The 20,487-nt window shown below is 43.9% G+C and overlaps 1 protein-coding gene across 6 annotated transcripts in view; it reads left to right on the forward strand.

Annotated features, from left to right (window-relative positions):
• Nucleotides 1-20,487, forward strand: part of APBA2 (amyloid beta precursor protein binding family A member 2) — a 261,358-nt gene that overhangs the window by 229,398 nt on the left and 11,473 nt on the right. For all 6 annotated transcript variants that reach the window (XM_075069577.1, XM_075069575.1, XM_075069572.1 and 3 more), the window contains one exon: nt 7,889-8,008. In XM_075069577.1, the coding sequence (XP_074925678.1) occupies nt 7,889-8,008 (120 nt within the window). The remainder of the gene's footprint in view (nt 1-7,888; nt 8,009-20,487) is intronic.

Here is a 20,487-nt window from a genome sequence, read left to right on the forward strand (position 1 = left end):
CTAGAACAACATATCTGGCCAAGTGGAAGCGTTTCACATGCTGGTGTGGAGAACACAACGTTCTTCCCGCCGAGGTCTCCATCCCCACCATCTTGGACTACCTCCGGTCCCTTAAACAACAGGGCCTACCGGTATCATCTTTGAGGGTGCACTTGGCGGCCATCTCTACCTTCCACCCAGGGGAGAATGGTCGCTCAGTGTTTTCAAATCCTATGGTATCCAGATTACTCAAGGGCTTGGAGCGGCTATACCCTCAGGTACGCCACCTCGCACCAACCTGGGACCTCAACCTGGTTCTTATCAGACTTATGTCGGCCCTATTCGAGCCATTAGCAACCTGCTCCCTTCTCTACCTGTCCTGGAAAACCGCTTTCCTCGTGGCCATCACATTGGCAAGATGAGTTTCCGAGCTCCAGGCTCTCACGGCAGACCCTCCATATACTGTGTTCCAAAAGGACAAGGTGCAGTTGCGACCACACCCGGCCTTTCTCCCCAAAGTGGTATCGGCCTTCCATATTAACCAGGAGATCTTCCTTCCCGTCTTCTTCCCGAAGCCACATTCATCACGCAGGGAGCAACAGCTGCACTCCCTAGACATCCGTAGAGCACTCGCTTTTTATATCAAGCAGACAAAGCCCTTCCGCAGAACCCTCCAACTCTTCATCGCGGTGGCAGAGCGTATGAAGGGCCTACCCATTTCCTCACAGAGGATTTCATCCTGGGTGACATTGTGCATCTGCGCCTGTTATGACTTGGCTCATGTTCTGTCGAGCCACCTCACGGCCCACTCTATCAGGGCTCAAGCCTTATCTGCTGCTTTCCTGGCTCACATGCCCATCCATGAGATATGTCGCGCAGCTATCTGGTCCTCGGTCCATACCTTTGCCTCTCACTATGCCCTGGTTCAGCAGTCCAGGGATGACGCGGCCTTTGGCTCCGCAGTGTTACACTCTGCGACATCTCACTCCAACCCCACCGCCTAGGTAAGGCTTGGGAATCACCTAACTGGAATGGATATGAGCAAGCACTCGAAGAAGAAAAGACGGTTACTCACCTTTGTAACTGTTGTTCTTTGAGATGTGTTGCTCATATCCATTCCAAACCCGTCCTCCTTCCCCACTGTCGGAGTAAGTGGCAAGAAGGAACTGAGGAGCGGTCGGGTCGGCAGGGGTATATATCCGGCGCCATGGTGGCGCCACTCCAGGAGGCGACCCAGCCGACCCACCGGGGGTTGCTAGGGTAAAAATCTTCAGACGAACATGCATGTGGCGCGCGCACACCTAACTGGAATGGATATGGGCAACACATCTCGAAGAACAACAGTTACAAAGGTGAGTAACTGTCTTTTCGTGTGCCAGTTCCTTTCATATTTATGGATAGATATTATCTGGGCCCCCTGATGCGGTCCCATTAAGCAGTTTAAATTTGGCTTCCACCTCAGATGTGGTAATTTCTATTTACATATCCTCATTCCCATTAGCTGCCCTGCCATTGTCCCCAAACTCCTCATTACTCTCATTAAAAACTGAGGCAAAGTAGTCATTTAGGTATTCACTTAATCCCCATCATCAGTTCTTAGTGGTCCGACTTCTTTCCTTGTTTTCTTTTTATTTATACAGCTAAAGAACTTTTCAACATTGGCCTTAATTTCCTTTGCAAGGTCCAACTCTGCCTGGCTTTTCGCAACTCTCACTTTTCCTCTATACTTTCTGATCTAAGTGAGTAGGTTTTCCTCACTGATCCATCTCATCTTCCATTCCTTGTAGACTTGATGCTTTCTCTTAACAACCAGTTTGAGGTGCTTGTTCATCCAGTTTGGTCAGCAACCCTTCCATATGATTTTTTCCCCTTGCTTGGGATGCAGGCTTCAAATAGTTTCTGCAACTTGACTTAGTAATTCCAAGCCTCCTCCACATTCAGATCCTTGAGTTCTTCAGTCGACTTCCCTAACTAATTTTCTCAATTTTTTTCAAGTTTGCCCTTTTGAAATCAGGGGCCCTAGTTGCAGACCTAATTTTGTTTATCCTTCCATTTAGTTTAAACTGAATTAACTCCTGATCACTCAAACCAAGGCTGTCCTCTACAGCCAGTTCTTCTATGAGGTACTTTCTGCTTCTCAGCACTAAATCTAAAATGGCATCTCCTCTTGTTGGTTCAGTGACTATTTAGTGAAGAAATCTGTCAGCTGACCCATCTGGGACTATCTGGGCCCTCCCGTTATTAGTAGCACTTCTCCTACAATGTATATCTGGGAAATTAAGATAAGAGTTGTCCATATAGCCTAGTGTCTTGTCTTCTGACAAGGGCCAGTGCCAGATGTTTCAGACAGAATGAACAGAATAGGGAAATTTCTCAAGTGATCTACCACCAGGATCATCCAGTCCCAGTTTCTGGCAGCTAAAAGTTTAGGGACACCAAGAGCATGGGGTTGCGTCCCTGTCCATCTTGGCTACTCACCATTGATAGACTTTTATCCTCCATGAACTTACCTAATTCAGTTATATCCAGTTATACTTTTGGCCTTCACCGCATCCCTGGCAATGAATTCCACAGGTTGGCTGTGCACTGTGTGAAAAAGTATTTTTTTTATGTTTGTTATTGGGTGACCTCTGGTTCTTCTGTTAAGTGAAACAGTAAATAACACTTACTTTCTCCACACCATTCATGATTTGATAGACATATATCATATCGACCCATAGTCATCTCTTTTCTAAGATGAACAGTCCCAGTTTTTTTAATATCTCCTCATATGAAAGCTGTTGCATACCCTCATAATTTTTGCTGCCCTTCTCTGTACTTTTTTCCAATTCTAATATATCTTTTTTTGAGATGGGGATACCAGAACTGCATGTAGCGTTCAAGGTGTGGGCGTATCAAGGATTGATTTCATAGCATTATGATATTTACTGTCTTATTATCTATCGCTCTCTTAATGGTTTCTAACATTCTGTTAGCTTTTTTGACTGCTGCTGCACATTGAGCTGATGTCTTCAGAGAACTATCCACAATGACTCCAAGATCTCTTTCTTGGGTGATAACAGCTAATTCAGACCTCATCCTTTTGTATGTATAGTTGGGATTATGTTTTCCAATGTGCTTTACCTTGCATTTATCAACACTGCATTTCATCTGCCATTTTGTTCCCAATCACCTAGTTTTGTGAGCTCCATTTGTAACTCTTCACAGTCAGCTTTGGACTTAACTATCTTAAGTAATTTTTTATTGTCTGCAAAGTTTGCCACCTCACTGTTTACCCCTTTTTCCAGATCTTTTATGAATATGTTGAACAGCACTGGTCCTGGTACAGATCCCTGGGGGACACCGTTGTTCACCTCTCTCCACTGTGAAAACTGACAGTTTATTTCTACCCTTTCTTTCCTATCTTTTAACCAGTTACTGATCCATGAGAGGACCTTCCGTTTTATTCCATGACTGCCTACTTTGCCTAGGAGCTTTTGGTTTTGGACCTTGTCAGAGGCCAAGTACACTTTTGAAAGTCCAAGTACACTATAGCCACAGTATCACCCTTGTCCACATCCTTGTTGACACCCTCAGAGAATTCTAATAGATTGGTGAGGCATAATTTCCCTTTACAAAAGCCATGTTAACTCTTCCCCAACATATGGCTAATCTATGTTTCTGATAATTCTGTTCTTTACTTATAATTTCAACCAATTTGCCTGGTACTGAAGTTAGGCTTACTGGCCTATAATTGTCAGGATCACCTCTGGATGCTTTTTTAAAAAATCAGTGTTTTTGTTGTTGTGTGCTTTCTTGCTTGCTGCGTGCCTGATTGAAGTTTATAGCATGGTCTGTTTGTGGGGTTGTGTGCTGAGTCTAGTCACCTGCAAGGGTGAGAGCTTCTGCATGAGGTTTTAGACTGCCTTTCTTTGATCCCTAATCCTTTTCAGATCCCTTGTTCATAAACAACTAGAGGAGCTAGCAAACAAGAGCAGGAAACAAGTGTTCAGAGGGGCTTTAGAGACTGACCATGACAGCCAGTTACACCTAATAAACATTCTCTAAATTTAGGCCAACCCCTCCCTTCCCTCCCCACAAAAAAGGGGAGGGGGAGAGGAGAAAACACACACACAGCTCTGCAAGAGTACAAATCATGCTGGCAGAAGTCCAGCAGCAGAGTGGGGGTTAGCCAGTTTATTGCACTGAATGCAGCATGTATAATTACCTGCTTTATGCTCAGGTGGTGTATGTAGGCATTTGGTGCAAGCAGCTCGTGGTCCTCAGAGACCATGTATGGGCTCTTGAGACCAAAGTGGCTGAAATGGAGGAGCGAAGGGAGACTGAGAGATACGTAGAAGAGACTTTCTGGGACACAATAGAGCGGTCCCCTCCCCCATCTGACAGCCTCTGTGTTGTTGAGGAGGATGAAAATCTGGGAAAGAGAACATCAAACTGGAGTGGAGGTAAACAATCGATAGGTGGGACTCTCTCCTTCTGGATGATGCCATGGTACCCTCTCACACTGAGGGCTGGTCTACACTACAGGGAAAAATCAATCTTAGATACACAACTTCAGCTACGTGAATAAGGTAGCTGAAGTCGAAGTATCTAAGATCGGATTACTCACTGTCCTCACGGCGCGGGATCGATGTCCGCGGCTCCCCCTGTCGATTCCGCAACTCCGTTCGGGTTGGTGGAGTTCCGGAATCGATATAAGCGCGTTCGGGGATCGATATATCGTGTCTAGATGAGACGCGATATATCGATCCCCGAGCAATCGATTGCTACCCGCCAATACGGCGGGTAGTGAAGACGTAGCCTGAGTATACCTCTCTGCAGGAGGGGACCTCTGTTACTATGAAGAGAGAAGTAATACTAATGGGGGAATTGATTACTAGAAATATAGTTGGTTAGTAAATGACTGAGAGAACAGCATGATGAATTGCCTGCCAAGTGCAAAGGTTGCGGTCCTCTCAAGACAGCAAGACAGACTTAGGTGCAGTGCTTCGGAGGAGCCAGTGGTCATGGTATCCATAGGTATGCATGACGTAGGGAAATGTAGGAGAGAAAGATCCTATGGGTCAAATTTAGGCTGCTACATAAGAGATTAAAGTCTAGGAGCTCCACGGTAGCATTCTCTGAAATGCTTCTAGTTCTATGCACAGGGCCAGTTAGATGGGTAGAACTGCAGGGTCTAAATGTGTGGATGAGATGTTCGGAGGAGGGATTTAGGTTTGTTAGGGACTGTGGTACCTTTTTGGAAAGGAGGTGCCTATACAGGAAGGAAGGGCTCTGTTTAAACCAAAATGGAACCAAGTTACTGGAATGTAAACTTAAAATCTCATAGAGGAGTTTTTAAATTAAGGGCTGGGGAAAAGCCAACAGAGGTAGGAGGAGCCCATGGTTCGGACAGACACATCCGTTAGAGGGAGGATTTATTAAAAGTGGATATTCTATATCCTAGGAAAGAGGAGAAGAGAGAAGTTGATAAAGTACAGGTAGGAAATGAATAGAAAAAGTTCAGCAAAAGAGAGTCCCATTCAGTTACATCACATGAGGGTAGACAATTAAATATTGACAAATTTTATAAGTGCTTGTTTACAAATGCTAGCAGTCTTAAGTACTGAGATGGGTGAAACTGAGTGCCTGGTATTACATGAGGATATTGGTAATTAGTTTCTCGTAATCACAAAATTTCCAATTGTAGTATTTAATTAAAAATACTGAAAAGGTGTCTATCTACACATCAGATCTAGGGGATTTGTAGCAGACTCTAAGCACTGTCCCAGTGGAACCTCTGTTATGTTTCTTCCCTAAAGTGATTTTGATCCAAACAGATGCCATTTTATCCATTCCATCACTTCTGTACAATGCTCCTCCACCACCTTTTCCTTTAATTCTGTCTTTCCTGAACAGCACATACATTCAATACCTCTATTCCGGTCATGACTACTATTTTACCATATTTTTGTTATCCCTATATCCTGTTCTAGTTCTTTCATTTTGTTACCCAAGCTCCTTGCATTGATGTACAGACATCTTATTTATGTTTGCTTGGCTTCACCCAGATTCTTCGCCTGATTAGGTACAGTCGTTTTACTGCCAGTATTGCCTACCTGGCTGTTACTCTCAGTGATGTTGGCACTGCCTTTCCTCTTGTTGTCCATTCTCCTACACTCTGTTGTTCCTTTATCCATTGCTGTATCCTCTTTTACTTGATTTTCCTCCCGGTTAATGTGTGACAATTACATGAGTATCTCCCAACCATCTCCCCTGAATTCTTAGTTTAAAGTTCTTTTAATGAGTCGTGCCCACCTCCATCTCAGAAGTCTATTTCCCTCTCTACTCAGGTGGAGTCCATCCCATGAGAACAGTCCCTGTGAATGCCTCCCAGTGATTGACCATTCCAGAGCCTTCCTCATAGCACCACTGCCTGAGCCATCTGTTGATCATCATAATCTTGTTTCACCTTCAGTCTCCTTCTCTACAGACAGATGGAATCCCAATCATAGAAGGTTAGGGTTGGAAGAGACCTCAGGTATCTAGTCCAACCCCCTGCACAAAGCAGGACCAATCCCAGTGAAGATCACCTGAGTCTCCCTTTCTTTAAGCGTCTTCCCCAGCCTGGCAGAGTCTTCCTTGATGTTTCCAAGTGAGAATCCAGCAGTACCATTTGTTCCCATGTGAAGAACAATTAGTGGATTCTTTCCTGCTCCGATTAGGGTCCTCTACAGCCTCGTGTCCACATCCTCTATCTTAGCTCCCAGCAGACAGAAACTCGTCTGTGCTTGGGATCAGCCCTGGTGACAGGCGGTCTGTTTTTCTTAATAAGGAGTCCGAGTCACATAGATCTGCCTCTTTCTGGAGTTGGTGCAATTCTCCGGCATTCCCCCTTTTGTTTTGTTTTTTTTGCTACAAATTGTCTTGTCTTCTGTTCCCCCTTGCAACCTTCTGAGAATCATCCTCTGTCCTCCAGCTATCTCCATTGTCTCTTCCCCTCTTCTTGTAGACTAGTAGCTCTTCTCTTCTTCCTTGTTCTCCCAGCCTGCCTCTCCCTTTCATTTTCCAACTCAGCAAACCTGATCCTCAGCTCTATTTCTCATTTACTAGCCTGTTTTTTCGTCAGCCTTGTTCTTATAATCACATGCTTCCACTGCCACTTTCCTCATCCAGAAATCTAGCCTTACAGTTCTCTGATCCAGGCATGCGCTTGCAAGCCCTGAGGTTCCCCTTTAGCCTCCTCTTTCCTTTCCTCTGTTAGTCACTCAAATCTCCTTTGAAACTCAGCCATAGTTTCTAGATGCATCTCCAAACTTTGGATCTTCTCTTCCATCAGCCCTACCAAGTGGCCTGTCATAAAAACGAAACATTTTTCAAGTACCCCCTCCATAATGTACATCCTACAGCTTCCACTTCCAGTCATCTTCATTGGGAGCCAATCAGCACTACGACCCACAATATTGCTAATACTGTTGGAGGTGGTTCAGCGTTAATGATAGTTGGAAAATTTGAGATAATTCGTTAGAGCAGAGAAGGCCTTGGCCTCACTATCCCATTTGTAAAGTGGAGATTACAATATCTTATTATGAGACATGTTGAAGCTGCATCCTTTAATGATTATGAAGGGCTGTGAGATCCTTGAGTTGAAGGTACTGTTTATATAAGAGTGAATTGTTATTGTTGGTAAGGTTTTGGGATGGCCAGCTGGACTAATAGTTTGGAAAGAGTCCCTGACTTCTTTCCTCAGGATCAATAGAATAATTTTCATTTGGAGTGGCAGAATGTTCCTTCCTATGGGCAGTCCTATGTTAGTTGCAGCTGCAGGGGGAGAGGAATACAGGGTTTCAAGCTCAGCTAATTCACATACTTCCAGTGAGCACCAATTAGAACCACTTCAGAAAATGCTAACATTTGGGATATTTTTCAGGGTCTTAAGAACCAGACACAGGTGAAACTGAACATTGTCAGCTGTCCTCCTGTTACAACCGTCCTCATAAAACGACCAGACCTGAAATACCAGCTGGGCTTCAGTGTACAGAATGGAATCGTAAGTTTGTACTTCAATTGTTTATGGCTTTTATGTGGAAACATGTTCAAAAGCTAAATAACTGGAATATTAAAAAAAAACCCAACAAACAAATTGTGTGCTTTTTGTGCACTTTGAACCTTTTGAGCTTCCTGGTTTATCAAGTAGCCTTGCAAGCAGTATATTTCAAAGGCAGAATGTAACATCTGTATGTTGTGGAGATAAAAGTGTATGTGTGTGTGTGTAATGTTGTTTGTTGTAGCATGTACCCAAATATAAAGTAAATATTTGATTTTTAGGAGATTGGATGTCCTAGCATCTATCTAGCAGAAGGAACAGATGAGAGGGTGAGAGAAGTAAAGTAGCACTCAAGGATGTGACAGGCTGCTGATGTGGGGCATGCAGCGCAGTTAGGCTGTGCCAGTTGTTGAGGTCAGTGAGACCTAAAGTCACAAGCATAAGTCCCATCCCTGAAGTATCCATTGCTGTTGATAGGCTTGAAGAGAAGGGACTGTTCATAGCCAGTGAAAATTTGTGTAGAGCTTCTATGTGTGCTTGTGTCATAATCACTCATTAACTAAGACCATCATGCCATCAGGATCTCTGTTTTCTGAGAATTCAGTTTGTCTGATTTGTACCCATATTCCACAAACACAGGACCTCTATTTTTCCATTTTGATCCCTTGATTTATCAAACCTTCTTATTAAATCTACTATACGTCAGCATCCTTAAATCTACTACCCCTTTGTCTGTGCTTCCTCTGATCTACTATATACCATATCCGTCATTTAACTCTATCTGCGATGTGGTGCTGTGCCCGTTAAAACCTTTGCATTAGTAATATAACTTTAAATGTTGTTTGTAACATCTGTGGTGCTTCCCCATTCTAGGAATAAAGAATATTGTAAATATACTGTAAATAAAAGTAGAAGCATTGAATGGCAAGTTTTAAAGATTGTGCCCAATGCACATGCAGTGGAACTTACTTACATTGGAGCCTCTGGAGAAGAGGGTTCATTTTCAGAGGAGTTTCACAATAAATAGAGCATCCACTATTTAAAAGAGGGAGCTAGGAATAAGCCTGCTTCTCATCTTCCACCTACCCTGCCGGTATGATATCTTTTTGCCTACAACTGGCTCTCTTACTCTGTTGTTTAGCTCTGGTAGTGGTTTTTGTTTTGTTTTTGATCCTCTTACTTTTTTTTTATTTTTTATTTAGGGTATACATTTAATTTGAGCCTCTATTGTGGTGTTTTTAAATAGTTTCCATGCAGCTTGCAGGCATTTGACTCTTATGACTGTTTTTTTTAATTTCTGTTTAACTACCCTTCTCATTTTTGTGTAGTTCCCCCTTTTGAAGTTAAATGCTACTTGTGGTGGGTTTCTTTGGTATTTTCTCCCCTATGGGGATGTTACATTTAAATTACATTATGGTCACTATTACTGGATGGTTCAGCTATCTTCACTTCTTGGAGCAGATCATGTGATCAATTCAGGATCAAGTCAGGAAATGCCTCTCCCCTTGTGGGTCTAGGACTAGCTGCTTCAAGAAGCACACATTAATGTACTCAGTCTGTCTGGAGATAGTTCAAGTCCCCCATTATTATTGGTTTTTTTGTTTTGGTAGCCTTTCTAATCTACCTGAGCATTTCACATTGCAAGGAGATCCTGGCCAGGTGGTCAATAATATATTCCTATTGCTATACTCTGACTAGTCAAGCATGGAATTTCTGTCTACAGAGATTCTTTGGTACAGTTTGATTCATTTAAGATTTTTTATTAAATTTGACTCTGCTTTCTTTCACATATAGGGCCACTCCCGCACCAATGTGACCTCCTGTATATTTTGTACCCTGTTATTACTGTTTCCCATTGATAATCATTGTGCCACCAAGTTTCTGTAATACCTATTATATCAATGTTCTCATTTAATACCAGGCACTTAAGTTCACCCATCTTAGTATTTAGCCTTCTAGAATTGTATACAAGCACTTACAAAACATGTCAATATTTAGTTGTCTGCTTTCATGTGATGTAATTGAATGAGAATCTCTTTCATTGGACTGTTTCTCTTCTGTTCCTACCTGTACTTCATCAACTTCTATCCTCTGCTCTTTACTAGGGTATAGAGTATCCCCTTTAAAAAATCCTCCCTTATGGAGGACCGTTTGCTTCTCCACACGAGTCGACTTGCGCAGTTCTCCTCTGAATCCCTCCGAAGCAGTTCTGAAGTGAGCTTGGGCAGTAGAGGGGAGGAATGGGCACAGATGGGAGCGTGTGAATCATTCCCCCCAACTACAGTCAGAAAGGCTAATAGAGACTGAGGCACAGTCTGTATTTCTCTACCCCTTGCACTTCCTCTCCTCCTTCACCTGCACACACTTACCCCCTTAACTGAACTTTCAGTGTCACAGCTGTTTCAGTTCATCCTGGTTTGGTTCCACTTAGTGGACATTTACTATGTTCACCATTTGGTGTATGGTCATGATTCAGTTTGAGTTAGTCTCAACATTTACATTACTGTTCAAAATGAAGTATACCAAATTTACCAAACAAGTCTCAGCATTTATAGTAAGCGGTGAGGAATAAGGAGGCCCTGCAATGCAATTCAGTTATGAAAAGTCACAATTTGGATTTGAAGGCCAAGAACAACTGGCACACGTTTGATTTATATTTTAAAATACATTACTCTAATAATGCAACTTTATTACCATTTGACTATTTGCATTTTAAAAAGCAGAATTTTCTAATTGCTAGATATGTAATTATAAAGGATCAGCAGGCTAAAAATATATAAATAAATAAAATAAAAAATACCAAGCACTTTTTCCTCTTGATTCAGCATTAGCTTAGAGAAGGGATAACTTGCCTGAATGGCTATAATTAAATGTCCTCCACTTCAGTGCCATTATCTTGTTATGCATGCATCTGCTAGTTATTTACATGCCTCATCAGAACACAGACTTGCTGTATTTGCTTTCATTCTGCATATCTCCTTTGTGCAGGATGTAAAGCCATTAAATTCCTGAATGGTCGGTAAACGACCTGAATGTATTTTTTTTTTTTTTTTTAAAAAGGCCTTTTTAGGCTTGGTTTTGTTCCCATAGCACATCAGACAGACATGTACGGTTGGGAAGGATGAAAAGCAACGCTTCCCCATCTCTGTAGGATTTAATTTCCTTGCTCAGTGCAGAGCTGTGCTCTGGGAGATGCTTTCTGGTACTCTGCAAACATCTGGCTGGTCAGGTTGTGCTAGCTTCCCTGGTTTCCAGCTGAGGGAACCGGAGCAAATGGAAGGAGATGAAAGGAGCAGAAGTAGATAGTGTAGAACAAAAGCAAACTGTTCTTGTTCCAAAGTCAGCTAAAAATGCATATGTGATGAAAGCAGTGGCTGTAGTTGCCACATGTATGTTGTGTCATCATGAATGGGGAGGGAGGTGAACATGAGATAATCTCTCTCAAGATGTGGTTCACCTTTTGTGCAAAAGCTTGGGAGCCGCTTGCTTAGAAATGATGGTAGCATTTAAATGTAATAATTCCCCTCTAAAGGGGCATTATGTTTGTGGTTCATGGGTTATATCAGGTTAGTGTGTGTCCAGTCCTATCTTTACTAGTGATATTTATCACTTTTCATCTATAATTTCAAAGCTGTTTACAAAAGAGGGGTTCTGTTTTAAAAGTGCAGTAAAATGGCTGTAACTTAGCAAGTGATTAATATTTTTTTTCCTTCATCTTACGCTTCTATATAGGGAATTCCCCCCTTTTATGTATATTTTATACCCGTAACAAAATGTGTGCTGCAGGATTTAAATACATGCAGTACCTAACATTCAAAATTATTTCAGTGAAAAAATAAACAATGTATCAGAGTTTAGCCATTTGCTCTGAATAAATGGTTGAAGAACAAAGAATTTAACTGGCAGAGTTTTACTCTTAATGTATTACTGTCCATTACACAGTGGGCAAACTGGAATAAAACTCGTTATTTATGTAAGTGCTAAGGTTTTCCTTATATTACAGATTGTCACTTAACACACTGGAAAATCTGTAACAGATGGAAAAAACCATACAGATCTAGGATATGGCTACACTGGAGAGTTGCAGCACTGGTGATGGGGTTACAGCGCTGCAACTTACTCTGTGTCCACATTTGCAAGGCACAGCCAGCGCTGCAACTCCCTGGCTGCAGCGCTGGCTGTACACCTGGTCTGCTTGGGGTGTAACGATTGCAGCGCTGGTGATGCAGCGCTGGTCGTCAAGTGTGGCCACCAAAAGCGCTTTTATTGGCCTCCAGGATATTAGGAGGTATCCCAGAATTCCTGTCCACAACAAACCGGAAGAATGGCTGAACTACGAGCTCCCCAGACCTACTTATCTAAAAAACAAATACAGCTGCTCTTTGCTCCAGCGAGCGAGCAGAGGCAGGGGAATTGCTTTGGAATGTTCACAGCTGTTTGCGAGAGGGGAGGGGGGAGTCCGTGTTGAGCAGCTGCTTATGTGGTCTGAAGGCTATTCAGGAGTGCATAATTTGCATTTAGTGAATAAGAGAGGGGTGGGGGAAGGGTCAAAACTTTTAAAATGATTGAAGGTTGGTGCTGTGTATATTCCAGTCCTTAGAACTTGCAAGGCAGGGAGCTGAGAACAGTGTCAGCTCCAAATATCCACTCTCTGTCTCCCCCACACTCCCTGTCACACTCCACCCCACCCCCGTTTTGAAAAGCACGTTGCAGCCACAATGCACCACTCCCAACAGCACTGCAAATGTGGTCACACTGCAGCGCTGGTAGCTGTCAGTGTGGCCACACTGCAGCACTTTCCCTACACAGCTGTACGAAGACAGCTGTAACTCCCAGCGCTGTACAGCTGTAAGTGTAGCCATACCCCTAGTTCTATCTTTGTTCTGCTACCTTTCCCCCCATTCCTTCAGAAAATAGGCTATAGGCCAGAGCCAGGTAAACTACAGGGACCCTCCTGCCCAGCCCCTGAGCTCCTGGCCCTGGAGGCTAGCCCCTGGCCCCTGCCCCGCTGCTCCTCCCTCACAGCCTCAGCTCACTGCGCCACTGGCGCAATCCTCCGGGCGGTGGGGCTGCGAGCTCCTGGGGCAGCGGAGCTGCAAAGCCTGGCCTGACCCGGTGCTCTGTGCTGTGCGGTGGTGTGGCTGGCTCCCACCGCCGGTGCAGCTGCCTATCCTGCTGCTCTGAGCAGCACTGCTGTAGCGCCGCCAGCCACCAGTGCTCTAGACGGTGCGGTAAGGGGGCAGGGGAGTTCGGAGTGGTGGTCAGGGGGCGGGGTTGTGGCTAGTGGTTGGGCGGTCAGGGCAGAGAACAAGGGGGTTGAATGGGGGTAGGGGTCCCCCAGGGGACAGTCAGGAAGGAGGGTGGTTGGATGGCGTGGCGGGGGTCCCAGGGGGCAGTCAGGAATGAGAGGAGGGGTTGGATGGGGCGGGAGGGGGGAAGTCAGCGGCTTACTACTTAATGGTAATATCCCTTTTCTGAACTTGCCAATTGAATCTGGTACTGTGGCCACATGGACTACATGAGGTATGCTGCCATGTATCTTGAATTCTGATGGAAGCTTAACATTTTAGAATGCTAAATTTGTGGTTGTATTCATTCTGGAGATAGCTAATGAAATCATATTGATCTGAATCTATTTTGTGGGAAGGGAGGGCTAATTTTGGGTAGCATATTTTAGCCCAGGATGCTTATGCTCTCTACAGTATGAATCTAGTCTCCTTGTTAGCATGTTTTTTAGTTGTTGTTTGTTGTTTGGTCTTTTCTTTTCATGCACATTGATGCAATGGACAAAGCGTTGCAGAACAAGGGAACAAATCAGCATATTGTTCTAGAGCCATTCCCATTTTTGTCCATTGTATTAATATTTATACTATCCAATGAAAACAAATGGTCTTTCTGATACAATTACCTATATTTAAATGGCCCTTTTCACTTATTGTGTCCTGATAATAAGCACTGGAAAGATGCTGCTGCTGTCATGATAAACCATAGCAGATTACATATTGCTACCTACAATAGATTATTGCTTTAACAGCATTCTGTCTCTGGCTGCTTTGCAGAATATGCTCCTTAATGAAGATTAGCCGTTTAAACAGTAGAATGTTAATTTTAGATTTCAGTTCAGTCTGGTGTGCATGTAGGCCCTAAATGGTACATAGGCTTTGTGCTGGCTTTATGTACAGGGGTGAATTGCATCTGTTGTTATCTAAGTCCATTGTGCCAGTCAGTGCTGGATTTTCCTGGGCCGTCTGGGAAGAAGCATATCATTCTCCACCCAGCTCCCTTCCCACATATAGATACGTCACCCTTTACCTCCCTGTGCCCATGTCATAAATAGATAGCTAAGGATTAATGTTTCTTTTACCTGTAAAGGGTTAACAAAGGGGACCAAACACCTGACAAGAGGACCAATCAGGAAACCGGATTTTTTAAAAGCTTAAGGGAGGGAATTTGTGGGTCTTCTTTGTCTTGGGTCTGTGTCTTTGGTCTGTCTCTCAGCTATGAGAAGCTTCTTTCTATCTTCTAACCTGCTGTTTCCAACTTGTAAGTACAGGTAGAAAAACAATATAGGCTTTTATGTTGTTTTGGTTGTATTAACATGTGTGTAGCTTGCTGGAATGTTTCAAATTGGATATCTTTTTGAATCAGACTGTTTATTCATTTTTTTCTTTTAAGCAATTGATCCTGTATTATTGTCATCTTGATACAGAGAAATTTTGATGTCTTTTTTCTTTCTTTTTTTTGTTTTAATATAAAAGTTTCTTTTTTAAAGACTTGGTGAAGTTTTTTTTTCTGCTGGGTCACCGGGCCTAAGGAAAAAAGGGGAGGGAATCTTTTGTTGTTAGAGTCTAACGGAGGATAAGCTCTGCAAGCACCAGGAATTGGGGAGGGGGAAAGAGAGAGAAGAATCATTCTGGTTTTCCCTTGTATTTGGGTTTGTCGCTTTGTGGAACAGAGAAAGACATGCTTCTGGTAATTTGTGATGTAAAGGGAGATTGCAACCATATGCTCAAGGTTAGCCCAGAGAGGAAAGTCCTGGGTGGGAGAGAGAGGGGGTAAGGGAAGTGGAAGTATTTCCCTTTGCCGGTAGGAAAATCAGAGCTTTGGTGGTGGGTCCCTACCAGGAAAGTTTGGGGGGACCAGGAGCGAGGCAGGCGTGTTCAGCGTATCTAGCGATGGCAAGCGAGATAAGATCACCGGCGGGTGAATTAAAGTCACCACAATTGGAGAGTGTCATTGCTAAGTGCCACCCAGAAGACTCCACGTAATTTCCAATGGCACAAGATCAGATGGTAGATTTGGATAACGCTAAGGTTCCGAGATTTTGGGAGAAAGGCTTATGATTATCGCTCGCATCGATTGTCGCGTAGACGCGGAGTGCGCCAACCATAGCCTGGCACAACCCTTCTGAACTGCCCCAATATATTCTACCGAAATGCTGCTATTGTGAGGCTAGCAAGGCCTCAGCTGTCGAGCTAAATCACGAACAGAAATCTGGCCGGAAGATTTCACGTGAATCACAAGGTAGGTTGGAGACTCAGCTGCACAACTAATTCTAAGCAGCGTGCGGCGTATACGCATGCCACTGACCATTCTCACTTCTGCCTCTACACATTCACTAGGTGCCTATGGATCTTTGTAGACGACTAAACTTAGAGGTACAATTAATATGAAGTGATCTACGGCATAGATGTTCTGATTTGGCGTGTTCAGCGTGGTAGACTCTAATCTGCGAGCTGACTACATTGCCTCAGACCGAACTGAATTAGCAGAGAGAACACGTTCACACACTACTCACTACTAATCTATGATCACTCCGCACTAGTATCAAGTGCGTTATATGAGTTCCTTGAAGAGACATAATTTCATAGCCTATTACTCTCACTAGTATTCATCTGAGAGGTTCCTTACTAGTGGGATGCATCAATTCCCTCCTCCTAGAGACGAAATCTCGAAGTGCTTCTCTGCCAATGGACCTGCATCATTCAATTGCGACCAACGAGCTGCACAGGATATTGGTTGTAAATATTTAACTAATCACATACTCTATTAAGGGCACTGACATTTATTTATCAGAATCATGAAATCTAAGATCATTGATACATCACAAGGCCACGTGCCCTTCACCTGCTCTTAGCTCTATTTTACCTTCGCTTCACGATGAACGAGGAGACACGTCTACACTCTCACGACAGCTTCTACCATACAAATCACGTGTGACGTTATGTCGCCACATCAAGCACTCGAGAGTAAAGCGTCTCAAATCACCAGTGTCCTCTCCTAGGATTGGCTACTCCTGATGATCTCATGAGACAATGTGTCCGCAATCCAGTCTCTGAGACATGGGACTTCCAGCGAAGTCTATATCTCACAGATAGGAGCATTACTGCCTTCAATATCGGTGCTCGTTACCCATGATATCGTTCTGACCTATTCTATAGGAGACATCGCATTCAGCGGCGCTTTTTCTTGCAATATCTTGATCTCTTCTAGTAATAATATACCACACGAATTTGAGAAGTATGAGTCTCCTACTTTCTCTGCCCAGACTGACATGTTGACTGTCTAGCATTAGAGCCTCGGGACTTGTTTAACGACCAGGTTTAAGCTAGGAGGGTGGCTTCTCAACTAGCCCACCCCTTCCTGGTCTCTTCCCTTAAACATTCTTACTCACAGACTATACCCAAGTCCTTGCTCCTCGTGAGGGTTGCCACCAGGGCAAACAACTCAATGGCCCATTGGCATTAACGATTCAATTTCGCTCTTGTGGCAAACACACTGCTGTATGGCTATGCTGAGGGCACAATGGTTACATTTGACAAGTCCTGAAGGGACCCGGTGGCTTGCTTTAGGCACCAGGGCTTCCTTTCTAGGACCTAGGGAAGGTCCTGCTCAAGGCCTGCAACTTGCACCTGGGCGTAGGTTTGAATTGCTGCCGTGGTTTCATGATCTATGCTCATAATTATTCAATCTAGTTATCAAGTAAACATCTCTTCCCTTCCTCCAACTTCTCAATTGCCAGTCCCTACAACTGGGGTAGATCCACCCTCCCACCCTTCCCGGTCCAACACAGGGTGGGAGAGAGGAATGCTAAACCCCTCTCCAGTTTCTAGAACTTTACTGTGAATGAGAGGCGGCACACCTTTAATCATGCAATACCTCCACATATACACACAATACAATCAAAGCAAACATAAAATAACAAGGCTAAACCAAATAAGATGGTGTAAATCTGCAGGGTTCCCACTTCTCAGATTGCTCACCAAACTGTGACAAATTTCTGTTACCAATCTTATCCCTCGTGTCAGGTGATCAGGCTGACACTGACAGGATTGTTGGGGGAAGATTAAAGAAAACACAACCAAACTGAAATTTAAAAAGGCTTCAATTAATAAAAAGTATAGAACAACAGACAGAGTGTTGGGAAGCTCCCACACACTCAGGAAAAACATTAATGCCCCAAGCCCTAGCCACTTTCAACTCACCAACCGTACGTCCAGACTGCCACTTCTGTGTATAATGGCAGGAGAAGGGGGAGAGGTGGACGGAGATATCCCTGTATACAGCTTGTCCAGAATTTCCTACATTGCTTCCGCTCTTGAGGGCTGTCTTTTACGCCCTGGAACCTCCTGCCAGAGTCTCTTTTCAGAGATTCAGTCCAGGTCGGCTGCCTATTGGCTTCTCCGTGGTCACCAAGCCACCACTGACCTTTCGGGATCACAAAGCACATGTTGATCTCACTGGACAGTTAAGCTTTGCAAATGTAATCTATTTTAACTATTTAAGTGCATTTAAGTAAATATAGAGGGGTTTAGATTGCTCCACCCATGCGAAAACACCTATCACTGGCTGGCTTCTAGCGTGGAAGGAAAAGTTGAGGCTCCCTTGTGGAGGATTCCCCATCAATACAAAATGACAACTGTTCAATCCACATATCTGCAAGATACTGGAATAGGGCAGTGCCCTTAGAATTTGGCCGATATTATTTGACAAATTTTGCCAAAGCTAAGAGCAAGCATCAAAAAGTGAACATAAGAACAAATCATAAAAGCATGTGATCGTTGGGAGGTTCTAATTGAAGGTCTCCTTAGCAATGAACCCAATTACTGCTTCAGAGCTGCAAGCAGTTCACAGAGGGAGTTGGAAAGGGCAGTCGAGGGGGGCAAGTTCATTGCCATCTTATGAAATTACTACATCACTTATGTGAAACAAAAAGCTTTTTAACTATAGTGTAGAAAGAATGGGCAAGCCAGACAGGAGTGGGGCTATCATTTATCACGAATGCAGAGTATGAATTTGTGGTGGTGGAATTGATGTGCAGGAGCTCCTGCCAGAGATCGCAGCCCGTTGGAGGCCAGAGTGGAGGGAATGGAGGAGAGCAGAGAGTATACTGATGAGCTTCTATGAGTGAATTGCATGGTACAGGCGGGCCCGTTGAGGGATAAGAAGAAGCAGGGAGGCAGAGAGAGGACATGGGATCTCAGATGGTGATCTAGCTGCAAGGAGAGGAGAAGAGAAGTATATGTGAGACAAAAATCTGGGATCCACTTGAGATTTCCGCTTCTCCTGACTGGCTCCTGGTCTTCACTCCTCACATAGCGTGTCTGACGGAGTGGACAACAAGTGATGAAGCTCATCAGTAACTCTCTGCCTCCCTTAGTCTCCTCCTCAATCGGCTCAAGTCGGTACGAGTTCTGAGGCAGGGCCCTGCACCAAACACACATACCACACCACAGGAAGTATATACATGCTGCATTCATGAAAACTGATAGCCCACTCGGCGGCTTTGGATCTTCCTAAGCTACTAGGTTATAAAGCGTTGTTTATCAATAAGTTGAATGTATTAATTTACAGGCTTTACAGAATGGAAGTGAACCTTGCCCCCCTCCGACTGCCCTTCCAACCCCTTTGTGAAACTGCGTTAGCAGCTTGAAGCATGTATGTGGTAATATGCTAAAGAATGACCACTCAATAGAACTCCAAACGATCACATCTTTGTATGATTTCATTATTTTCACTTTGATGTGCGCTTATGCTTGGCACATTATGTTCTAAAGTTAAATATATATCGGCCCAAATCAAGGATGCCATTCCAGTATCTGCAGATATGTGGATTGAACAGTTCGTTCATTTTGTATGAATGGGAATCTCACAAGGAGCCTCAACTGTTCCTCCACGCAGAAAGCAGCCAGTGGTTTTCGCATGGGTGGAAGGCATCTAACCCCATCTTATGATTTACTAATCACTTAAATATTTACAATAGATTACATTGCAAGCTTACGTCCAGTGAGATCACAGTGTGCCTTTTATCCGAGTCAGTGTGGCTGGTGACACGGAAAGCCATAGGCACCGGACTGGGACTGAACTCTGAAAAGACGCTGAGAGGTCAGGTGTAAAGACACACCTCAAAGAGCGAAGCATGTAGGAATCGGACAGCTGAATACAGGATATCTCCCGTCACCTCCCCTCTCGAACATTAATACGACAGAAGTGGCAGTCTGGACGTACGTGTGTGAGTATGGAAATGTTAGGGCTTGGGCTTAATGTTTTCCTGATGAGTGGGAGCATTCCAACATCTGGTGTGTCTATTATTTATTATGAAGGCTAAAATTCAGTTATATGGTGTGTTTCTTAATCTTCCCACACTCCTGTATGTCAGCTGATCACTGAAAAACGAGGGATAGATTGGTAACAGAAATTTGTCACAGTTGGGTGAGGCAACTGAGAAGTGGGGAACCCTGCAGAATTAAACTCATCTATGTTTGCTTGTTATTTATGTTTGCTTGATTGGTATTGTTGTGTTATATTGGAGATTGCATGATTAAAGGTGTGCCGCTCTCATTCACAGTAAGTCTGAGAACTGGAGAGGGGTTTAGCATTCTCTCTCCACCTGGTTTGACCGGGAAGGGTGGAGTGGATCTCCCAGTTGTAGCAGGACTGGGCAATAAGAGAAGTTGGGAGAAAAGGGAAGAGATGTTTACTTGATAACTAGAAGGAATAATTAAGAGCATAGATATGAAACCAGGCAGCACATTCAAACCTACGCCCAGGGAAGTGCAGGCCTTGAACAGGATCCGGTAGAAAAGGAAGCCTGGCTAAGAACACGGTCCTTCAGGGACTTGTCAAAAGTAACCATTGTGCTCAGGCATAGCCAATAACAGCAGTGTGTTTGCCAAAGAGGAAATTTGAATCGTTAATGCAAATGGCCATGAATTTTTGCCTGGTGGAACCTCACAGGGAGGACTTGGGTAGTTTGTGAGTAAGAATGTTTTTAAGGGAAGAGACCAGGAAGGTGGGGGCTAGTGAGAACCACCCTCCTACTAAACTGGTAGTGGAACAAGCCGGTGGCCCTTGAAGGGACGGTTCAGAAGAAAAGCAGGATCAGGCCAGAACGGGCAGGCAACAGACAAAGAGATTGGGAAAACAGGTTGAAATTTTTTGAGGGCTATAGTGGAAAGGAAGGAGTAGAGTATATCTGCCCG

The sequence above is a fragment of the Chelonoidis abingdonii genome, chromosome 9 (genome assembly GCF_003597395.2).
Source record: "Chelonoidis abingdonii isolate Lonesome George chromosome 9, CheloAbing_2.0, whole genome shotgun sequence".
Lineage (NCBI taxonomy): Eukaryota > Metazoa > Chordata > Testudines > Testudinidae > Chelonoidis > Chelonoidis abingdonii.